This window comes from Cheilinus undulatus, linkage group 4 (assembly GCF_018320785.1).
Source record: "Cheilinus undulatus linkage group 4, ASM1832078v1, whole genome shotgun sequence".
NCBI lineage: Eukaryota > Metazoa > Chordata > Actinopteri > Labriformes > Labridae > Cheilinus > Cheilinus undulatus.
The window spans coordinates 52,062,849-52,085,342 of record NC_054868.1 but is presented as its reverse complement, the minus strand read 5'-3'; the positions used below and the strand labels follow the sequence as shown (position 1 = coordinate 52,085,342).

General features: G+C 38.9%; 1 protein-coding gene across 1 annotated transcript; it reads right to left on the bottom strand.

Moving 5' to 3' along the window:
- Window positions 1-683: 683 nt before the first annotated feature.
- Window positions 684-21,323, bottom strand: man2b1 (mannosidase, alpha, class 2B, member 1). The gene is made up of 23 exons (XM_041786009.1): window positions 21,201-21,323; window positions 20,295-20,397; window positions 16,941-17,114; window positions 16,364-16,557; window positions 15,144-15,276; window positions 14,857-15,002; window positions 14,367-14,566; window positions 14,161-14,281; window positions 13,885-13,963; window positions 12,020-12,129; window positions 11,713-11,820; window positions 11,361-11,477; window positions 10,269-10,451; window positions 9,611-9,708; window positions 9,379-9,499; window positions 6,876-6,994; window positions 6,658-6,759; window positions 6,339-6,426; window positions 6,080-6,160; window positions 4,170-4,394; window positions 3,694-3,843; window positions 2,079-2,181; window positions 684-1,360 (listed from the first exon to the last, which is right to left on the bottom strand). Exons 1-23 carry the CDS (start codon window positions 21,315-21,317, stop codon window positions 1,257-1,259), a joined length of 2,976 nt encoding a protein of 991 aa, XP_041641943.1. The 5' UTR covers window positions 21,318-21,323; the 3' UTR covers window positions 684-1,256.
- Window positions 21,324-22,494: the final 1,171 nt, after the last annotated feature.

The window sequence follows — 22,494 nt, the reverse complement described above, 5'->3', positions numbered from 1 at the left end:
ACTGGACCATCTTTTTACAAAGGAGAGATGAAAAGATGACCCACAATTCTTTGCGTAAACTCCATTTAAAGTGATGCACCTGTTGACTGCTCTTTAAAACCAGCGATGAATTTGACTTTAACTTTAGTAACCCTGATTTAAACCGTAAAATTCATTGTCAAACTCATAATACACGTGATAAACAGATGGCAGTAGGGATGAACAGAGGAATATTGCAGACATGAAAACTATATCAGTCCACTTACGATCATGATTTCATTTCTTCTCATTTCCATTTTTATCCAAACAGTAAACTGATCAGTCAGAATTTCAAACTGCACTTGTTTTGCTATTTTGAAATATTAAAGTAAATATGATTTCTAAATCACACCCAATTAAAGCAATAAAGTCGGCGTGTTGCCATATTGTGAATATCATATTTATCATCATAATTATGCAAGTAAGACACGGTTTATGGAGCTTTTCACATAACGAGCTGAAAGAAAGACGGAACCAGAGTAGACTAAACAGACGAGCGAATTAAAGAAATGGACAGGTACAGAATAAAACAAAACTATTTCATATCGTTGTGAAATAAAAGGACCTGAACATTATTCATGTAGCCTTATTGACTTTGCAAAGAGTTCAGATTAAGATGAATCTGTGTGCAAATATGATACTGAAACAAACAAAAACACTCAAAGTTAAGAATCAGAAACTTTATTTCCCTTGATCCATAATTGGTATAAAATCATTTCAAATATTTACACGTCTTGGCTGAAAAACAAATATTACGGTATTGCACTCTTCAGGCAGTCAGTCAATGTTGGCACCAGGTTTATTTTCAGAGAGGGAAATATTGATAGTGCATAAAAACCCTCATATTTAGGGCTGAAAATATGCAGTTTCTTTTATTTTTGATGCTCCTGCAGCACAAAAGCAGCTTCAGCACATACTGTTCAATAAAATCACACCACAGAGAGTCTGTGAGCATGAGTCTTCTCCTTTTTTATTCCTGTTTAGACAGCAAGAGGTGGACTCAGAGATTTTTCATTAAAGGTTTGTTCTTAAAAGGACAAACAGGATCCTCTCTTGTTTGTAGAGAACCAGAACAAGTCTGCAGGAAAGTTTGGCAGTGTTGTCTGTCTCTAATGTTAAAGATTCAGCCTTGTTCTTTTTGAGATGATCCAATTAAACAAACTTAAAAACTGCATTTTCGATTGCATTGCTAAAATCAATTTTAAAATCCTTGTAAAAAGACAGAGGAATGTGATTGGCTATCTGAGGCTGACGCGGAGAAGGAAGGTGCGGATCTCCATTGGCCTTAAGGTCACCTCCCATGCTGAGGGGTCTTCGTATGTCTTCTGCAGGGGCCTCTCACCTGAAAAATACATCAGAAATTCACTTAAAATCATGCACTTTTTCCACACAGGCTTCTTTTATCATGGGATAATTTTGAAGCCAACTGTTGTGCAACACTCTGCTGCACTGTCACTACTTCCTGTGAGACATTTAAACCCCAACATATAAATATAACGCCAGACTTTTCTTAAATACTGATGTGTAAAAATACTCAGCTGTTGTAACAAAGCAGAGAAAATCAGCCATAAAACACCCCACAGTTTACTGTTAAAGCTATGAGCCATAAAAATGCATTTATGACTCATTATATGTTGTTATGGCTGCTTGATTAGTCCTGCAGGGAGAAAGGCTTTAAAGTTAACTCGTCTCTAATGGAGCAGTGATTAGCCCCGTGCCAGAATTTAAAAAAGCAGCTGTGGATTTAAAGTCCCGATGTTTTAAATGTTCAATCTTTTCTAAATATTAAGTAGCTGCATAGACAGTCTTTCTCAATAGAATTACAGTCTCATAGGAAGATTATGACTTCTATCAGGAGGCATACGACCAAGAAAACCGTAAACATGCACTTAGTGGTTTTTAGGTATCGGTGATCAATACTGAGACCCCATCAAGGGTTGATTAACCCTTTAGAGTTCTGGGACTCTTGAGCTTGACTCTCTGAGGACCAGTGCTGATGAACTCTCAGCACATTTAGAGCGACTTTAGTGAAGTCAGAGACAGGTGAAGCTGTTGTGTACCTGATTCTGGCGTCCAGTGGAAACGCTTCATCTCGTCTTTCCACTGATTGGCTGAAAGGTTCAGTTCAGACATGCCCAACACCTCCAGAGTGGAAAACAGCTTCTACAAACAAAGGGAGATTTTTTTAAATTATAAAATGTCCTTATCATACATTTCTAGCAAGTAAAGGGTTATTATACAACCCCAATTCCAAAAAAGTTGGGGCGCTGTGTAAAATGTAAACAAAAACAAAATGCAGAAAATAAACAACATATCAGACGTTGAAACTGAGGCATTTTACTTAATGAAAATATTTGCCCATTTTGAATTTGATGGTAGCAGTGCATCTCAAAAAAGTAGGGATGGGGCAACAAAAGTAAGTGTTACTAATGGAAAAACGGCTGGAGGAGCATTTAGCAACTAATTAGGTTAATTGGCAACAGTTTGGTCACATGACTGGGTATAAAAGGAGCATTTTAGAGAGGCAGAGTCTCTTAGAAGTAAAGATTGGCAGAGGCTCAAAGATCTGTGAAAAAAGTGTCTAAAAATTGTTGAACAATTTCAGAAAAAAATCCTCAATTTAAAATTAAAAGACTTGGATATCCCTCCATCTACAGTCGATAATATCATCAAGATTCAGAGAATCTGGAGAGATCACTGTGAGCAAGGGGCAAGGCTGAAGTCCGTATTGGATTCTGGTGATCTTTGGGCCCTCAGGGGCTACTGCATTCAAACCAGGCATGATTCTGATGATGATTTCAGAGATCATTGTCTCTCAACACAGTTCACCATGCCATCCACAAATTACAGTTAAGGCTGGATCATCCAAAGAAGAAGCCATATGTGAACACCTTCCAGAAATGCTGCTCTTTTTGGAAATCACAGATGCTGTGTCCTGCAGAATAAAGAACAGAGAGACCATCCAGCTTGTTCTCCTGGCTCAGTTCTAAAGCCCTCATCACTGATGGTATGGGGTTACATTAGTGCCTATGGCATGGGCAGCTTACACATCTGGAAAGACACTATCAATGCTGAGTACAGGAGGAGATTCTGGGCCTTGAACTGGCCTACCTGCAGTCCAGACCTTTCACCAAATTTGGAGCATGAAAAAAAAGGAAAAATCCAGCATAGAAGACCCAGGACTGTTGATCAACTAGAATCCTACATCAGGTAAGAATGGGACAACAGTCCTCTTCCAAAACTCCAGCAGCTGGTCTCATCACTTCCCAGACGTTCACAAACTGTTGTTTAAGAAGAGGGGATTCCACACAATGGTAAACATGTCCCTGTCCTTTCTTTTTAAGATGTATTGCTGCCATCAAATTCAAAATGAGCTAATATTTGTCATGAAATGGTAAAACGTCTGTTTTAACATCAATGAATTCTATTTTTGTTTCCATCTTACACTGTGCCCCAACTTTTTTTTCATAACAAGAACTGTTTCACATTTTTGTCAACAATAAAAACGTGTATTCCTACTTTTCAAAAAATGTCTAAGAAAACAGGCTTCTGTCATACTGATCGTTATTCTAATGTAGAGCTGATGACGGTCAGCTGTGATCAATCAGAGCGTCCCTGCTCATTCATAAGCTGGTTTGTTGATCTAAAATGTGATTTCATGCTTGGACCACTGACCTGCAGGTTGATGGTGACGGGCTGAGCGTTCACTTTACTCTCCCAGCTCTGAAACTGATGCTCCAGTCTGAGCAGTACCAGGTCTTTGTCCCACTGGGTGAGTGTGAGCAGGTGGACAGCAGGGGGCAGCGCAGCCTGCAGACCTGAGAACTACAGAGAGATGGAGACCACAAACATGCTTTGACTCCAAGCAAAAGGCTGAATTAAAATGTTAGAGGGATGATTTGTGTACGAACATGACATCAGGTATTACTACTCTCATTAACACGTCAGTATGAGAGCTAGAACCGAGTGCTCTTCAGAGACTTCTCAGCAGGAAAGAAGTGGAGTAAAAACATGAGAAAACAGGCAGCAAAATGGGCAAAAATATAATCCAGAAGAATTCCTGATCCGAACCCCCCTCAAAGACCCTGAGATTAGAAGTCCAGACCAGTCCACAGTAAACACATCCTCCTCCTCCTCCTCCTCCTCCTCACCTCCAGTTTAGTGTTAGGGTGCAGATCTCCATCACTGAATGTCAGCAGAGGCTGCAGTACCACCTCCTGGGCCAGGGGGCGGTGTGCATCAGCTGCATTGGGTGGGCGTTCGAGGGACAGCAGGAGGCGACCTCGGACCACCAGCCCCTCTGGGAAGATGTCGGAGGTCTCGTTAAGAGGTTCTGCAACGCCACGGACGTCATCGTAGAGCAGACGGCGATGGAGCTGGAGGAGAGGACAGGTAGCATCAGACATCAGTGATATTTTTTAATGATTTTAACAGGTTTGAAGAGAGATTTGGGTTTATTGTTCCACACTCTAACATTTATTTATTTCTTTAACCTTTATTTAACTAGGAAAGACCTTGTTGAGATTAAAAATCTCTTTTTTAAAAGTTTAATGGCCAGGACAGGCAGCAGCACATGCATTAAAAACTTTAGACTAGTGACAATCACACAGAAATATCCCTGCCTTTATTCTTTCTGAGGCCATCAAATCAGGAAATGAAGAGCAGCTGTAAGGAATCAGTGGGAATGGAGCAAAGTTAGTACTTTAAAGCTCTATGTGGACCAGCACACTGCAGTAATCATCAGAGAATTCCTACAAACACTGACTATGATCTCTACACTTAAAAAAGAGATTTTTTACCACAGGTGGGCTGATTTACCTGGCGTGGAGGCGACTGGTATAACAGTAGACCCCTCGACAGATGAAGAGGGACCAGAGTCTTGAGGACTCTTAAACCAAGCTAAGAGGCTAGCTGTGCCTCTTTAACAGCTTTTCTCCCTCACTTATGCTTTAAATAAAAACGCTGATATAATGTAAAGAAAAAATGAATAATTGTGTTGTTTATAATCGAGCTGGTTCTACTAGGAGGTTCTTAAATGAGCACCTAGAGCAGGCTTTAGAGCCAGTTTCCTTTCTCCCTTTATTGTACTGAGCTGAGCCAAATAATCCAGATCTCTAAAATGAGATGGATTTCCCATCACATTAGGAGAGGCTGGATGGACATTGGCTTTGGATCAGACGACAGATCAGAGTTTACTGTGCCAGAGTTTACTCTGGCAACCACAAACAAGCATTATCTGGCTCTGCTCCTCCAGGCTGTAAATGAAGTTTTTTAATCCATGTCTGCTGCAGTTTCTCTGCAAGCTTTTTCAACAGATCATATATTTTACCCCTTTAAGACAATTTTATAGAGGTCCCCAAAACATGCCTGTGAAGTTTGTTGCTGAAAAAACACTCCAGTATTTGGTTTTTGCATATCTAAAAACCCCTCTGTTTCAGCGCTGCTCAGAAGGAGCTGGGCTTTTATCATGGAGGGGTTATCAGTAGCAGAAGATGCCCCCACCAAATCAGTGTGGGGCACCTGAAGGTGGGGTCAGCCTGCTTTGGCCCTGCTCATGAGTGTGGCTTGGAGCGGCCAAACTGTTGATAGAAATGCAAATCAGCACGGCTTGGTTTGGCTCAGCGCGGCCAAAAGCTGTAGTGAGAAAAGCCCCATATGGCTTTACATGTTAATGCTGTCTGACTCCACCCCTGACCCCTCTCAGGAAATGGATGTGGTGCTCCTGATATGATCAGGAGAGGAGGATAAAACTTTTTTCCAAGCCCCAGTGGATAGATTCGGAAACAGGGACGAGAGTGGGGAAAGACATGCGGCAAAGGGCCACAGGCCAGATTCGAACCTGGCCGCCATCTGCACGCCCCTCAAGATTTTCTCTATTGTTGCCAATTTCTGTATTATTTCCTGTCTGTCTGTGGGCTGCATGCTTTATGTATGAAAAGTGCTTTATAAATTAAATTGAGTTGAGCCGTCTGCAGACATGGAAAATTATAGAGTCCAGATTGAAAATTACTGGAATTAGCTTTTAATATCCTAATAAGGATTAGATATTTTTGTGTCTCACCATGATCTCCAAAGAGCCGTTCTGGATGCTTCCTCCTCCTTGGGAACGATCCGTCACCACAGTGAGCTGGTCCATGTCGTCCTGAAAACACACATTAGAAATCAGAGTTTAATCAGTAATAACCTTAAGAAAGACAATAAACACAGATGTCAAAAATCCAAGAGAAGAGCCTAAACATTGGGCTTTGATTATTATTCTTTAGCTGTTTCTCTAAAACAAACAGATTCACTGCTGTAGATGGTTGAAATATTTCAGGAACCTTGATGAAAGCCCGGGAGTTGATGGGGTAATAGTTCCCAGCGATGGGCTCTGACTGCCTTAGATTCCAGGTGGGTCTGAAATCTTTCCTTTAAGACAAAAACAAGAAACAGAGCGGAGTCTGAGATCCTGAACAGCAATCAATTATCCTCTAATCAGGATATATGATTTAGCTTCATGTGGTCTACTACCCGTGCACTGATTAATCAAATAAAACTATTGTGATAACTGATATGTATCCTCTTAACTTTACAGGCAAAAACATTTTGATGAAAGGATTTAAGGCTTTAAATATTCAGTTTGGGAATGATAAAGCTAACCTTCTCTGCAGCACCTCTCTGCCGTTTGAATCAGTGTAGAAATATTCGTCTGTTTCAATACTGGTGTCGAAACGGGTGATCACCTCCTTCCCCAGATCGTCACTGAGGGAGAAAAAAGTGAAAGATAGGTGGAGTCAAACATTTAAGTCACAACTTTGCACTTCAATCAGCGCTTTTCCATTTGTGTTATTAATCAAAAGTATGAAATAGAAACGTACTCGATAGGCAGCGGTCCGACGGTCCACTCCAGCTCTAGAGCTCTGCTTTCACTGTAGAGACGAACCACCTGAGACACCCAGGGAGAGAACCACTGCCTCACCTCCTGAACCACATCTGTCTGGAGGAAGGAGATGACACAAATATTAGTCATTTTCAACATCTTATTTTTACTGGCAAACTTCCTCCCATTAATGAGGAGAGGTTAAAATAACAGCGACAGAGAAATCCCTCTACGATTGAATACAGGCTCTTAGTGAGGATGGAGTTCAGACTCTGCTAACTTTTAAGGTGTTACACCAGCTGAAATAATTCCACTGTAGGATTAACTAACTTCAATCTTACATCATGCAAAGTTTGTAATAAAACATCTCTGATGACTTTCTCTGGACTCACGGTTCATTTTCCATGAGTGGATATGACTTCAGCTGTCCAAGTACCAATAAATTATCTCGTTATGTTGGATTTCTTCACACCATGTCACTGTAAAAACTCAAAATTGGCTGCAGGCTCTAGGTATCACTTAATCTCAAAGCATGGACCAAATTTATGCACATTTTTGTCACTGTTTGCTGATTAACTGCAGCTAATAGAAGATTTTTTTCAGCCATGACTCTGTTGAGAAACATTAAAGCAAAATACACTAAATTTAGAAAAATGCTTTTCGCTGATTGGTCAAATTAAGTAAAAATGTTGCATCGTATACATTCGGTTAGCTTCCAGGTTAAGCTCTGCTAATGAAGATGAACCTCATGTCTCCAGAGTGCACCTGAATAATGACACAACTCACACAAGAACCTAACAGTTAAACAAAATTCAGATTAAATCCCAATATGACCAACTGCTATTTCTAAATCTATGAAGATACAATATTTCCTGTACCTGAAATGTGAGTCAAAATAAAAGTTTAACACAATATTTTGCAGCAGAGACACTCAGCTCATCGTCATGGACACATTCAGATGTCCTTATTTTTTGCAACAAATTCAACTTTCCTTGATTTTGTGTTTCTTTCTTATTCCAAAGTGAGAATAGCATATAAAGAGTCATTCATTTCAATGAATCAATTCAGATCAAATTTGCAAAATAATTGCAGTAAGAGATTTTGTTACATTGTTCAGCCCAGTAGGGCTGCAAATATTGGATTTTGGCTGACAGCTACATAAATGTTGTTCACGCCTAAACACACTTTTAAGTTTCATAAGCAAGGATGACCAAAGAAAAGGAACTTCAGCTGATGTAGGTCTGTTTGTCCTGCCTAGAACTCCACTAACTTATTCATACAGACGTCCAATATTTGCAGCAGATATACATTGTTTGATCCTACAAGCCCCTGTATAGGAGGCTGTGTTCCAGGTCTCTGTCTGATCAGCAGGGACCTGCTGAATAACTATTACCTGTTTAACCTGCAGGCAAGAGTCCTGTCTACATCCAAATTCCTGCCCTGCTTCCTACACCCCTAAATCCCACTTAATAGCCTGAATGAAATTCAACAGTGTCCACATTTGTTAACGACAGCTACTTTCTCATGATCTGTGCACTTGTTGGTTGCTGGGAGACAGTTAGAGGTCTAGGAAAACGATCCCAAGGACCTGTCTTAACTAATTTAGGCTAGAGCAACCTGTAAGAACCGTAAGTAAGCAGCGTGCACACTACCTGAGACCACAGTACACTGAAGTATGTGAAATAAAACGTCTTAATTCTTTACTTTAAATGCAGGTTATTTAACTTATTTGCACTTTAGCATGGGCAAGGTTTACAAATCACACGCAGAAAATGTCATATGTGCTGATACTGATAATCCTGTGCATCCCTGTTAGCTCGTTTCAAAGTAATCTTTTGTGTGGAATTATGCAAAGCTGGTGCAAGAGACCACTAAACTACAATTTTCAAGCCAGAAGCTTTGGGTTTCAGTTGTTGCCTTCTTCGCATTTTATCCTAACAGGAGTGTGGATTTGTATTGCCATACATTTATCTTGGTTTGACAGGTGCGACCACGTGTTAGCAACAACACAGCATGCTTTATTTCTGTTTGCATGCTTACAAGTCAGGACTGCCGTATGAGTTCAGCATCTCTTGTGCCTGATATGTGTGTCTCACATGGAGGCTTGTCTATTTATTTTACAAACCTGAACATCTCTTGCCCAAAATAGACAGGAAAATTACAAATCAAGAGCCATTTTTACCTTGCCTTACAATGTAATTTGCTTTTAATCTGGCTGTAACTGACTAAAAACTATCTTATGCTGTGTTAAAGAAACCTAAAGTAGTGTTTTAGACCACAGTCATGAGAAAAAGTTTTTGTAACTAATTGTGGTGACCCATTTAAAAGACAGCAGGTCCAAACAACTAGTTAATGGTGTTATTTTGAGGCAACGTTCAATAACAGTCCTCTCACAGCTGTACAATCAGCAGTGATCCTAACATTTAACGATGCTCTTTACTGAATTTAAAGTAAATCATCTATGAGCCACTGTAAGCTGTGAATAAAGCTCTGACTGTTACCTGTATGGTCTCCGTCTTTGCCGTCTTGCTGATGATGAAAGGTGTGGAGGTGTTGGGTCGGAAGATGTAGGCACCTGAAGGCTGGTTACTGTCTGAGTTGTTACCGTCACTGGCGTTGTACCTGAACGCACCACACAAACAGAGATACCGTAAACAGAAGGCACAAACAGTCTGCTGTTGAACAACACTGAAACCGATAAGCTGTGTGTTATTCTTCCACAGAGACACCCACCAGTAGAAGTTCTGCGTCAGTTTGATGCTCTGCTTGGTCTCCAGGTTGCTGAGGCCGCTCAACAGGCCAGTATCAGGGTCAAAGGTCACTTGTAGAAACTCAAGAGATACATGAATGTTGTTTTTTTTTTTAGAAAAACACCTTTAAAATACTTTTTTTAGGCAAATCAGGCCAAAAAATGCACACTGGTACTGTTCAGATGTTTGCATATAAAATGATCATTTTGATTAAGAATCCTCATAAATTTATGAAAACACCAGCTTTACATGCATAACAGCTTTTAGATTAACTTTAACTGAACTGCTACGCTTCTTTGCAAACAAAATAGTAAACTATGTCTCCATTTTCCTTTTTAAATAATCATTTTTCTCCATTCATGGGAAATGCATTTGGAAAATCAATGATTTTAAATATAACTGCAATATTTTTCTGATTTTAGATTATTTTTAGGATTTTTTGTCTCCTTTAGCTGGGACAGCTGAAGAGAGACAGGAATTATGGTGACAGTGTGAGAGGAAATGCACCAAACAAATTTTTTTGTTCTGTTTGAAACATCTCTGAACCTCAAACTGTGCTTTTTCCTTATTTTGTTTAACCTTTTGGAAACCATCCTACATTTGTTCCCATGGTTCAGCAGTGTAATATCTGTAGTAGAAACCTTGTTCTGGATGGTGGTGGGTGTTTGCAGCTTTGTGGAGGCTGGTGGAGGCCCGTCCTGAAGCAGGGACACGAAGTAGGTGGTGAAACCCAGAGGAGGAGCCTGAACCTGGAAGAGCAGCTCGTTGACAGCGAAGCCGCGGTTTCTCCTCACGTCCTGAGTGGCTGCAGACACCGGAACCACCTGGAACAAAGACACAGAGGAAACAGACGTTAGCTCATGGTGCCTCTTATGTTTTAAACTATACTACACTTTATTGTAGATTGGACAGTTTGGAAATGTGGGAGAGAGAGTGAGGAATCACGTGCAGGAAAGGAGCCACGGGCCAGATATGAACCCAGGCCAGGTCAAATAAATCAAATATAATAAAAGTTAGTCAAATTTTGGGGTATTTTCTGTTATTTCTGAAGGAAAGGAGCCCTGATAAAAGATTCTGGTTAACTTAACAACTGTAACCAAGGGGGGCGGGGCTAAATGAAAGGTTGGTTATGAATAACCGCACATCGACAACCTCCCACAAGTTTAAGTTCTATTGATCTTGAACTTGACCATAACTGTTTAATAATATAAAGCTTTTATTTCAATCAAAGCTCTGAGGGGGGAATGTGCCAAAGTTTATTTTCCAGTCATTTTCATGACTTAAAGACAGTGGAAAATAAATCCTGAGTAGCTCCCCCCCATGTAAAAAAATGATACAAACTGAAGGATTAACTTTCAGTTTTTTCTCTTATTTGCAGTGTTAAAATATCCATCAGTGCTGCATTTTTATGGAAAGAAAAGAAAGAATAAAAGCTTATAAAAAAGAAAATATGAACACCCTCAGTCAGAACTGAGGCACAGGGAGGGATGGTGACTGTCACCCTCTTGTGGCTAAAATAGATATTGCACCCACAAAAAAAAAAGAAACCTCTCCTTTCATCGCCTCTGAATACAATCAGATGATGGTGTGAATATTAAAATTAAACTGTAAAAGTCAAATAATCACCCCAGTCTATTATGAAATCAAAGCTTCTGATAGCTGTTTGGTGGCTGAATGATGCTCTCTAAAGTTTGTGATTAATAGCATTCTAATGTTAACAGACAGTCACTCACCTGGCAGTCGACAGCTTTGCCGTTAGCATCTGAGACTTCATACACTGATCCATTCACCGGCAGTCTGACCGGCCATGTGACGGGGCGAGCGAGAGGGTTGTACACATTGACAGAGAACTGAGAGAGAGAATGAAAAAAACATGTTTTCCTGTTTATTTGAGTCTCCAGAGTATCTATCCATCCATCTATAGTGAAATAAGCTGACCCAGTCCTCTGTTTGTGGTGCTTTTGTGTGCCCTGCTGTATCATGCATCGAGTCAGTCTTGAGGTTTATGTCAAGGTTCAGCCATTCTTGTTCATCCAGTCATGAAAATAAGAGGTGAAGAATTTTGTGTCTATGTTTTTCTGTCACCTTTTTGCTGGATTCGGTGAGAGGACACACGCTGATGTTGAGGTTGTCGCAGTAAACTCGCTCAGCAGACGAACCGCTCAGAGCAGCCAGACTGTTACTGACCAACACCTGAAGAAGGGGAAAAACAGGTGCTTTATATCATCTGTAATCATACCAACAAACATGAAGAACACATTTAAATATTCAAAATAACACACAATCTTTTATTTGAGGATGTTTAATCCAAAAACAGAAATGAACACATGATCCAAATGTAAAATGCTTCCAACAAAACACAGAGGGTGTTGTCATTTGAAGGTTTATGTACCTGACAGTGCTGCCAGCCGTTGGCGAGTCTCCTGGCGTAGTCGTTTGCGACGTGTTGTTTCTCTGTGCCTGACACGGCGTCATGGTGCTGAGCCACCGCCATGGCTTTCTCTGAGAACACACAAGTACCTGCTAGTCAGTTGTGTGTCTAATTCACGGTCAGGTTTATTAATACAGAGACTAGCGTCACACTGTGAGAAAATTATATTTCTGCTATTTGTAAAACACAGGGAAACAAGCTTCTAGTTACTAAACAAAAAAAATATAAAAGTGCATCTCAATACTTTAAGACATCATGAACAAGTTCATTTTTCTGGAAATTAAAAATGAGAAACTTCCATAAAATCTAGATTTGTCATGTGCAAAGTGGAATATTTCTAGACTTTTATTTTTGTTTTAATCTTGATTATTGCAGCTTAAAGCTCACAATAAATCAACTCTTTCAAAATATTAGAATGTTGTGGAAAAGTTTAATTCGCAAGGGTTTCCTAAGCCACACAACCACAATCATGGGGAAGACTCCTGACTTGACAAATGCTCAGAAGACAATCTAGGACACCCTTCACACGGAGGCTATGCCACAGAAGGTCACTGCTGAAAGGGCAGGCTGTTCTCAGAGGCTGCGTCAAAGCATGGAAAGATGACTGAAGGGAAAAGTGTGGTAAGACAACCAACAGGGATGAGCTCTGCCTTCAGAGGATTGTCAAACTAAGCAGATTCAAGAACTTAGGGATCTTCACAAGGACTGGACTGAGGCTGGAGTCAGTGGATCAAGAGCTAACACACAGACGGGTCCAGAAAATGAACTACAAGTGGTGTGTTCCTAGAGTGAAGTCACTCCTGAATCACAGACAACACCATCAGAAGTGGACCGTTGTGGTCCTGTTTTGAGCTGAAACTTAATTTAGCATTTCAGTTGTAAATCAAGATCCAAGAGTCTGAAGGAAGAATCCACGGTGCTTGAAGTCCAGTGTTTTCAGTCTCCATGGTCAGTGATGGTTTGGGGTGCCATGTCATCTGCTGATGTTGGTCCACTGGTCTTCATCAAGTCCAGAGTCCAGGTTGTCAGCTGTCCACTAGGAGATTTTAGAGCCCTTCATGCTTTCATCTGCTGAGAAGCTTCATGCAGATACTGGGCCTCATGATACCCACACGGTATCATGACTGGCACGGACTGATTGCCTAAACGCAAAAGGAGCTCCAACAAAATACTGAATGCATAAATGGACATAATCTTCCAGATGGTAGACACTTCTGTATAATAGACTTTTTCATTTTGACCAGTGTATGTGATATTCTAACATTTTCAGACGGTGGATTTTTGATTTTCATGAGGTTATTCTGGGTTTTTATTCTCGGTCTTTACTTTTGTTCTGGAGTCTTACATATCTGGGTTTTTATGATGTCTTTCTAACTTGACATGTTTCCCGTGTATATAATGTTCTGTTGGGTTTTTATAGTGCTGGAGTTACAATGCTGGCTGAGTTTTTCATGGGTTCTCTGTGGGGTTTTGCCTTTCTTGTTGTGTTTTGCTGTTTGTGTAATGATGCTTCGTCTTAATTGTGATTCTTCCGGTCGTCAAACCTTTGTTTTTAAAGGGGCTATACAAATAAAGTTTATTATTATATTTTTTTACTGCAACAAGCAGGCATTAAAACAACAAAGTCTTGAAATATTTCACTTCATATGAGATGAACCTAGACAATAAGGAAGTTCAACTTTTTAAATTAAACCACAGAAAAAAACGGAACTTTTTCAGGATATTCTAATTTTCTGAGATGCACCTGTAAATCTCCACTACATAGAAACATCTCCCCTCTTTAACAGTCAGTGCACTGTTTAGAAGTAAGAAAAGTCAAATCTCACTCAGGGTTTGGCTGTCTCCGTTTCCAAAAGGTCCACTCCTGGAGACGGCACCTCCGAGAACTTCCAGCTGGTTACATGTCTGCAAAAGAAAACAAAATAACTAAAGTCAGAAGGTCTTTTTCACCAGTTAACTGCACATTTACAACTTCTACATCAGGTAAATTATTCGCTATTTTTTCTTTTTCCATGCTGTGTCAAATTTGAGTAGAAAGTGGTTGTATTTTGATACTAAAGTCAGTAAATCATTTCCACTGAAGATGTGGAGCTGGAAACTACCTGCAGGTTGCTGTTGCTGACCCTCTCGTAACGTTTCAGCGCCGGTCGGCTGGTGAAGTATCCGGTCCAGAAGTCATGAGCATCGTCTGCATAAGGGAAGAAATCATCTGTCTTCAAAGCCCTGTGTTAAAAGAGAGTAAAGAGGCAGAGTTATGATAAAACTCCGACATTCTTCACATTTTCATGCTCGTTTTGGGTCTCCGTACCAGCTGGAGTTTGCTCTGTGCAGCTCTTGCAGGTAGCAGGACGGGGTGGAGTAGAGCACGTTGACTTTGATGCCTTTTGCCTGCTGGGCGTTGACGTAGTGGATGAGCTTGTCGAGGTTTTTGTACCACAGGTTGGCGTTCTCGTACTGGAAGTCTGAGCCCATGGTCATGATGATGTGGTTGGTCTTATAAACCATAGACTGAAGAAAGAGAGAGAGTGAGAGACATTTCCACAGCATTTATAGAGAGGATAGGCAAGAATCACAGGTAACACAAATGATGTTACCTGTGATTTATAGCCACAAAGCACAGTTCAATCAGTGTACAACTTTATCGTCTTCTTTTGTGCAGTCTTAGGAATCTGTCTGTTTCTATGTCGCTATTTTAACTCAATGTGCAGAACTTCGGTAGACTTTGGCATCTGTTTTAATAAAGGAGACTGATTTGATTCCATGTGCCAAGAATTTATGTGTGTGCAAGCTTGTCTAACCTGACTGGATGCAATGCTGAGGAATCGAGTCACCACATCGTCAACATTGTAATCCTCCAGGTCAGGATCGTCTCTGATTGGTGCGTCACTACACGACTGATCCCAGCAGAAACCTTCAGGAGGGTTGTACCCGTTGGGAAGGATCCCTTTATTTCCAGACATGCAAAGAAAAGTCCCATCAGTCAGTAAATACAGCTACCCTAGTTTATTATTTTAGTGGCACAATCTTTCAATAGCAAAACAGGAAGAAACATAGCATTAATGAGTGTAGATGGTTTCTTTATTACCAGTGAAGAGGTCTGCCATGGGGGGTGTGAGGCTGTCAGACGCCCTCCACAGAAGCTCCTGCTCCTTCGCAGACATCCTGCGGAACCGGTCCTGGTAGTCCAGACGCCCAAAGAAGAAGCCGTCATACCCCATCTGACACAAAAACATAGATGACAAACACCTAGTTTAAAGCTCAGACAAAATCGAACATATTTAACAGAATATTTCTTGTAAGAATCTGTTCAAAATTTTTTGGAAATGTGCCTGTTTTCGCCTTGGTGAGATTCAAACACAATTAGTGCAATTAGACTGTGGCAGTCAGTCCTTCTTATTTTTGCTCATGTAGGCGCTCAGATGGCCTAGTGGTCGTACGCGTGTGGCCCAGGCTCAAGTCCAGCCTGTGGCTCTTTCACTGCATGTCATTCCCCACTTTCCCATCCCTGTTTCTGATTATCTACTGTCCCATCTCTACCTAATAGAGGCAAAAAATAATAATAATAATAATTCTTAAAAAAACTCCAAAAGATTGCTCACTGGCACACTGCATTTTGCATTACTTTTTTTGTTGTTATGGACTCTTGACTGAGTTTATTTCTGATGTTGTTGACTTTGTTCTCTGTTTCTGAGTCTCACTGGGTCTGATTTTACTGTTGATATTTTCCTTGTGTATTTTGTCTTTCTGCAACCCCCTGCAAACACCAGAAAGCAACTAACTCAACACTTTATCTCTGTAGAAAAATCTGACAAATACTTCCTGCTCCTTTTCTTGTGTGCTATATCATGTTTGTTTCAATTCAAATTCAGCCACAAAGTTAAAAATTTCGCCCCTGGCTGGGCAACTATTAATTAAATTCCCAACTCTGCTAAAAACGAATTTATAAGGAGTACAATTTACAAAAATAATCAGTATTTGTTCATTTTTGTTTTTTTATTTGTGAAAATGTTCTCCTTATTTCTGCTACAACAAAGTAGTTAACTGAATAGCTTTAGAATGTGCAAAAAACAGGACATTTCAGGGCATTATTTTCATATTTTGAATCAATGCTACCATTTTATTTTGATGAAACAATCAATCTTTTAATTAATAAACAAATCAGTAAAGAAATTATGTTATCTGCATGCCTTAAATACTTAGAATTAATTATGGAACACTTCCTTATTTTCCAAAAAAAAAAAAACTGTCTTTCAAGAAGCTGAATTACATTCTTAAATGTTGGACTACAACTCTAACATTGACTACCTGTGCAAACATGGAGGCGTGTTCACGAGCGTGTCCAAAGGGGTCGATGTGCCAGGCGACCCGAGGTCGACCACACGGCCCAAATGTGTCATTGAGGAACCTCAGGCCAATCGTCATCTGGTCGATGACGGCGCTGTAGTGGGTGGTGGCCTCGTCGCTCATGCACCAGCCGCCGTTTACAAACTCAAGACGGCCTGAAGGAGAAAAAAAAAACAGTCATTAAAGTTTCATGGAGCAACTCATCAATCAGCCAGTCAGGCTTTAATCATACAGCATTTTTGATACAAAAAAAATAAACAAAATAATAAACTTCCAGCCAAAATTAATACACAATTTTTCAAAGAAAAATATTTCAAATAAAAAACTAAATAAAAACAGGAAACAACAAAATGAGAACAAACTAAAACTAATGTATAACAGGTTATTCACAAATATAAAATAGAAAAAAATATAAAGCACAAATAGATCATTTAAAACTATAAAAACTAAACTACAATAAATGAATAGAAATATTCTGATTATTAAACTGTTATTTTTATTCCATTTCAGTGTAAATGTTCAGTGTTTGTCGCTGTACCTTCATTAACGAGCTGTTTGACGGTCTGCTGCATGCTGGCGCTCTGCTGTTTCCACCATCGGTAGAAAAACGACGTCTCCACGTAGATAAACCTCCGATCTGGATTCTTCAACAGCTGATCCACAACCGAGTCCAGGATGTACTGCACCCCCGCATGCTGGATGTCATTACGATCTACAGGCACAGGCACAAAGGCGCTTAAAACATATGAATCTAAACCAATAAATAAATCCTTCTCAGTGTGTTGATAAGTGAATCAAATGGAGTCAGAGATTTCTCTTTTGATCCTGACTTAGTTATAAAAGAGTGCAGCACAGCTACACCAGTGTGTGTGTAGGATGTGCAGGAGTGCATGTACAAAATGACTCACTGATGTCCAGTGATCCAAACAAAGTGATAGCATTTAGACTTGTTAGCAGTTCATGTTTAGGGGTGACAATTCAGAGAGATTTCTAAAGAAACTGTTCTTCGTTGTGCTTTTACTTTGCAATTATTACCGTGTTAAGCTAAGGGAACTTCACTTCCTGTTTGGAAAAACCCCAGGAATTGCTGTGAATAGAAAAGTAACTGAAAATATGTTTAGGGAAGGTTAAAAAAGAGGAAACCAGAGGCTGCAGATGACATTTCCACTGAGCTGTTTGTGATTTTTATAAAGTTAAATGAGACATAAGGGAGCACTGGTGGACTTATCTACATCACCGTGAGAGCAGGAAGACACTACAGAGTGTAGTTTTATCTGCTTCCATCCTAGAGTAGCTTAACTGTGGTGCACAGAAGATGACAAATTATCACACAATGAATTTGAATTTAAAAATTTAGCCCATTCATTTCACACCCTAATGTGTTAACACTGACAGACCAAATTCATCTAAAAGCAACAGACTAACAAAGTGATAATCATAGAAATAAACAACTGCATACACTCTATGCAGCTTCTACATCTTTGACCATCATCATCATTTTCTTAAGATGACAACCAACATAATAGGAGCACAAAATCAACAGATTTTGGTGTTACTGTATCAAAACACTCCAGACGAATAAGAACCAAGTAAATAGGAATGAAGGTCCTGCAGAAATAATTGTTCGGATTAAGTCTATCTTTATTGGAAGCCTTCTTGTGAGTTGTGTTTTATCCACGATCCCTTGTCTATATGATTGTTTTTCCACTGGTCAAGGTTTTTAATATTTTATCCAATTTTACCTTCTTTGTATTTTTCTATTTAGTCTGTCAAACCTGTTACTACTACTTGTTAAATTATTTTATTTTTAAATCAATGATTATTTTCCTTTTTATTGTGTTTTTCACTGATGAACAATGTTTTTGTGAAGCACTTTGTAACGTTGGTTTTGACAAGTGCTATATAAATAAACATTATTATAATATTAATAATAAATATTATCATTATTAAAAAGATCCATAATAAAAAACATGAGAGAAAGCTTTGAAAATCATGTCAGAATATTTCCCTTCAATATTTTTCATACATATTAAATCTTCTTTTATTTACAAAAACATCTATACCAGATCAGTTTTAGAAATCTAGAAAAACACATGGTTTTCTGTATTTTACCAGGACTCACAGAATTAAGTATTGTACAGTAGGAAAGTTAAAAGGTTTAACTAAAGCTCTAGAGTTACTGGAATGATATTGATGTGGCGCCTTTTTTAATTCTACCCTTAAAGCTGAAAACATCCTTGCAGCAGGCAAAAACATGAAATAAACATGATGATCTTTGCTTATATAACCACAGACAGCTCAGTGGTCCTCCATAAAAAGGAGACATGTGATGCTGAAACACAAAAAGGTGTCAATGAATCACTAAAACTATAAAATCTGAGTTTGTTAGTGAAGATCAGGGACAGAAGTCTTATGACACGATGTAAAAACGGAGCACTTCTAGACAAAAACCTGCTCAATCAAGGAGGAAACAACATGAACTATTATATAACAACCTTTGGAATAATGCAGTGGAGAGGAAACAGTTCAAAACATGGATTTAAAAATGTAAACTACTAGTCAGGAGCACATGTTTGAACACTAGACCTGACTGTAGGTTTTCGGCTGTATTATCAAGGACTTGGTAGGTCTCTGCAGAGTCTGCAGAAAGCTACAACGTGATAAAGCAATAAGTGTCACAACTTTCACAGAAAAAAACAGCATTGCAAAAAGATGCATAACGTGATATCACCCTAAAGTTTCCTCTAGAAGCCGCTCTGCTGTAATCTGTAGTCTCTTGTCTGATTGTGCAGAAAGACTGAGAGACAAGCAGTAAACATTTCAACCTGAGCATTACATCATAAATACAGCTGACTTAGAGCTTCTCTAGGGAATAGTACTAGTAAGTTCAATGAAGTCATTAAAAAGGTCCTTAATTTTTTTCTTCACCTTAAGTCAAAAAAGTAATTTTAGGTTCTTTTTCTAGTTCGTTTTACTAACTTAATCAACCAAGTTGCAAAGTCAATATAAATGTTAACCACTTATACTAATGCACTATCAATACTTTAATTTATTTGAAATATACTGATGTGAATTCTGGCATACCTTATCTGCACAGAGAATAAAACATCATGGATTTTGAAAGTCCAACAGTCCAGCACTAACATTTTAGTCACATTGTTGTCTCCTTAATGTAAACTAAACTTATTTTTGTCTGAGTTATTATCATCAAAAAACTATTTTTAGCTAGCCTTAGTCAAATGTGCTTTGTGAAAAATGGTACACAACTAACATTTTGAGTTAACATTGGTTAACCAGCATCCTTCAGATGTTTTACAGCCAACACTTGGCCATGGTACCGCTTCAAAACCAGATTAAAAAAAGGAGATTTAAAGACAATAGTCACAAGAAATCTTCAGGGTTTTCTTTAGAAATCATGACTGAATGTTCAAAATATAAAACCTCTTGCTTCATGTTGTAAAGCAGAATTCAGCTGTGGAGTTTCTGACAGAACCTTGTACTTATCAGTATTGTTATCAGCATCTTCAAAAAGAAGTTTAGAACTATCTAAAGATTTAATATCTGCAAAAATCAGATATTTTACATCCCTAGAGATATTATGTACTTTTTATCAAAAAACAAATTTAGAATTGATATCTTAACTAAAGCTTTGGTAGGGGACTTTGTTTTCATACTGACATCTCTTAAGTCAAGTTTAACTGTAACATAAAAATGGATAGTTGGTAATCTTGTATTTACTTTAAATGCTGCAATAATGGTTCCTTGTGTAATTTTTTTTGAATGGTCTGTTTTTAAGTCATTATATGGATTTAACTATAGATTAGACAGCCAGGGACAAGGCGCATTTCAACAGGGGATACAAGAGGTTCACATGCGTGTGTGTAAAACTGACCTCCATAGTAGTACTGGTCAACAGTCTTTAACCAGCCGACATCATCATGGGTGTGAGGGACCAGGTGGACGTTCAGCATGTCTGGTTTGGTGGGATGACATGACTGTACAAACATACAAATACAAACTAAGTAGTAGGGTTGTCAGGAGAGCAGTTTTTTAAAACTTTAATATGATTTTGGTACAAATCAAATATTGATTCAAATAGCAGATGTTAAGAATTAAATGTAAGTCATCTGCACCCAATATTTAGCAGAATCTTGTTTTAACTCAGTACCCAAATACTCCGTAGTGTTACGGTTTGTACAGTTACCGTGTTGACTAGTAACTTGCCGCAAAAATGCGTTCAACAGTTGTCATCGTTAAATGAATGGACGCCAAAGACCGACTGTTTTTTTATATATAAATTTCTTAAATTGTCACTTTTTGTCATTGTCATTTTTACTGATTTGAATAAAATATAATAGACGAAAAACGGCATTAGCTAGGAAACGTTTCTTCGTCCACGTAAGGTGAAATTCGACCGTTAGCATTTTAACTGTCGAAAAATCTCTGCACAGTAACGTTGCCAGCATATTTGTTAGACAGGAAGCGGGACTTGATGGTTAAAATGTGACAGAATAATTATAGTTTCGTCAAAGTGTCTTAAAATATCGACGATTGTGTCGTTAAAAGACACCAGCATTACTCCACTAAAACACTGCTATTTTACCAATAAAGGGCACTCAGTCTACAGGTAAATAAAAAAGAGAAACATCGGAGCAGTTTTAATTCAAGTTCCCCTAAATTTAAAGCAAAAATATCGGATTATAGAAACCGAAAGTAGCTACAGCTGCGCATACGCAGCTTCTTTATCACGTTAAAGTAAATGACACCCATTAAACATATTAGTGTTAAAGCTGCTGACCTCGTATCCACAGGTAGAAGCCTGTTTAGTCCCCTGACCCAGAGGAAAACTTAAAACTCCCCCGTGGAGGAGGAAGAAGAGGAGAGCAACAGCCAGCTGCTGCTGTGTGGCCGCCATGTTGGAAAATAACACTGAAATCATATGACTTCTGTTTATGTTCAGAGGAGTAACGTGACAGGGCCTTTTGATAGGGGGGTTGTATGCCCTCAGTTTAGACTGACAGGGAGGGAAAAACAAAAACAAAGGCTGTTCGAAGGTGGATGAGGTCAAATATTGTATGAGAAGTCGCTAAGTAAGAAGCAAAACTATTCTAATTCGGCTCCTCCTGAAATAGTCACTTAAATGCAATAGTAAGCGGTAGCAACTGTATCTTTTAATAATTTAACTTGCCATCACTTGTTATGATTTACCTTGAATTTACTATTTTGATTGTGTACCTGTTATTATGTGTTCTTTTGAGTTTTCACAGGATACCTTGTGTAACATGAGAGCCCTAATGAAGCCCCTTCGGTCTTTAGCAGCGCACCCTGTGTCATGTTGTCAGTCTACACTATCCTGTCCCATAGTAAGTTAATTTATAGTTAGCTTTGCTAATGTGTCAAAACTGATTTGTTGTTCTTCATTAAAGCACTATAAATCCAGGTGAAAGATTTGTGATAACATTTTAAATCAATGTCAAGCATTACTGTGATGATATCAGTTGTAGATTTAGGATGTTTGATAGGAAGTAGTGAAAATGTTAATGATAAATTAAAAGGTATCTGATGTATGTGGTCAGGGAGTAGCTCAAAAAAGTCGTCATGCATTCATAGCAAATTACAAAAAAAATGGTTAAGATTGAGTCCTATAACGTGATTGAATTACTCCACCACAGATATTTAACCATTAATATCACAACATATTTATCCATTTATATCACTTACAACAGAGGTTGTAAGTGAAAGATAACCTAAAACCAAGGAACTTAGGCATTCATCTGCATTCTTTCCACTGTCAGACATGTGCCATAGGGGGCACTACATCAGATTTTATTCACTCCAGGGCACCAAAGAGGGCCTAAAGTCAAATTTTGTCCATTTAGAGGGCACCGTGGATTGCGCCATGGCAAGATTTTGCACTTTTAGTAAAGTTTTGTCCAATTACAGGGCAATCTTGAGGATATTAGTCAAACTTTCTCCACATAGAGGGCAAGCTTAAAAGCATTTTGTTGAAATATTACCCACAAAAAGAACAATCTAGCAGGCACTTTGTAAAAATTTTCCACATGGAGTGAAATCTAGAGGGATGGCTTGTC

Bases quoted from the DNA above. Each gene is read 5' to 3' on its own strand.
- man2b1 (XM_041786009.1), bottom strand. From the start codon at position 21,317: ATGGCGGCCACACAGCAGCAGCTGGCTGTTGCTCTCCTCTTCTTCCTC. The intron at 14,282-14,366 runs GTACGGAGACCC...CTTTTAACACAG, and splicing joins CACAGAGCAAACTCCAGCTG to GGCTTTGAAGACAGATGATT. The intron at 10,452-11,360 runs GTGAGTGACTGT...TCTTTGTTCCAG, and splicing joins GCAAAGCTGTCGACTGCCAG to GTGGTTCCGGTGTCTGCAGC.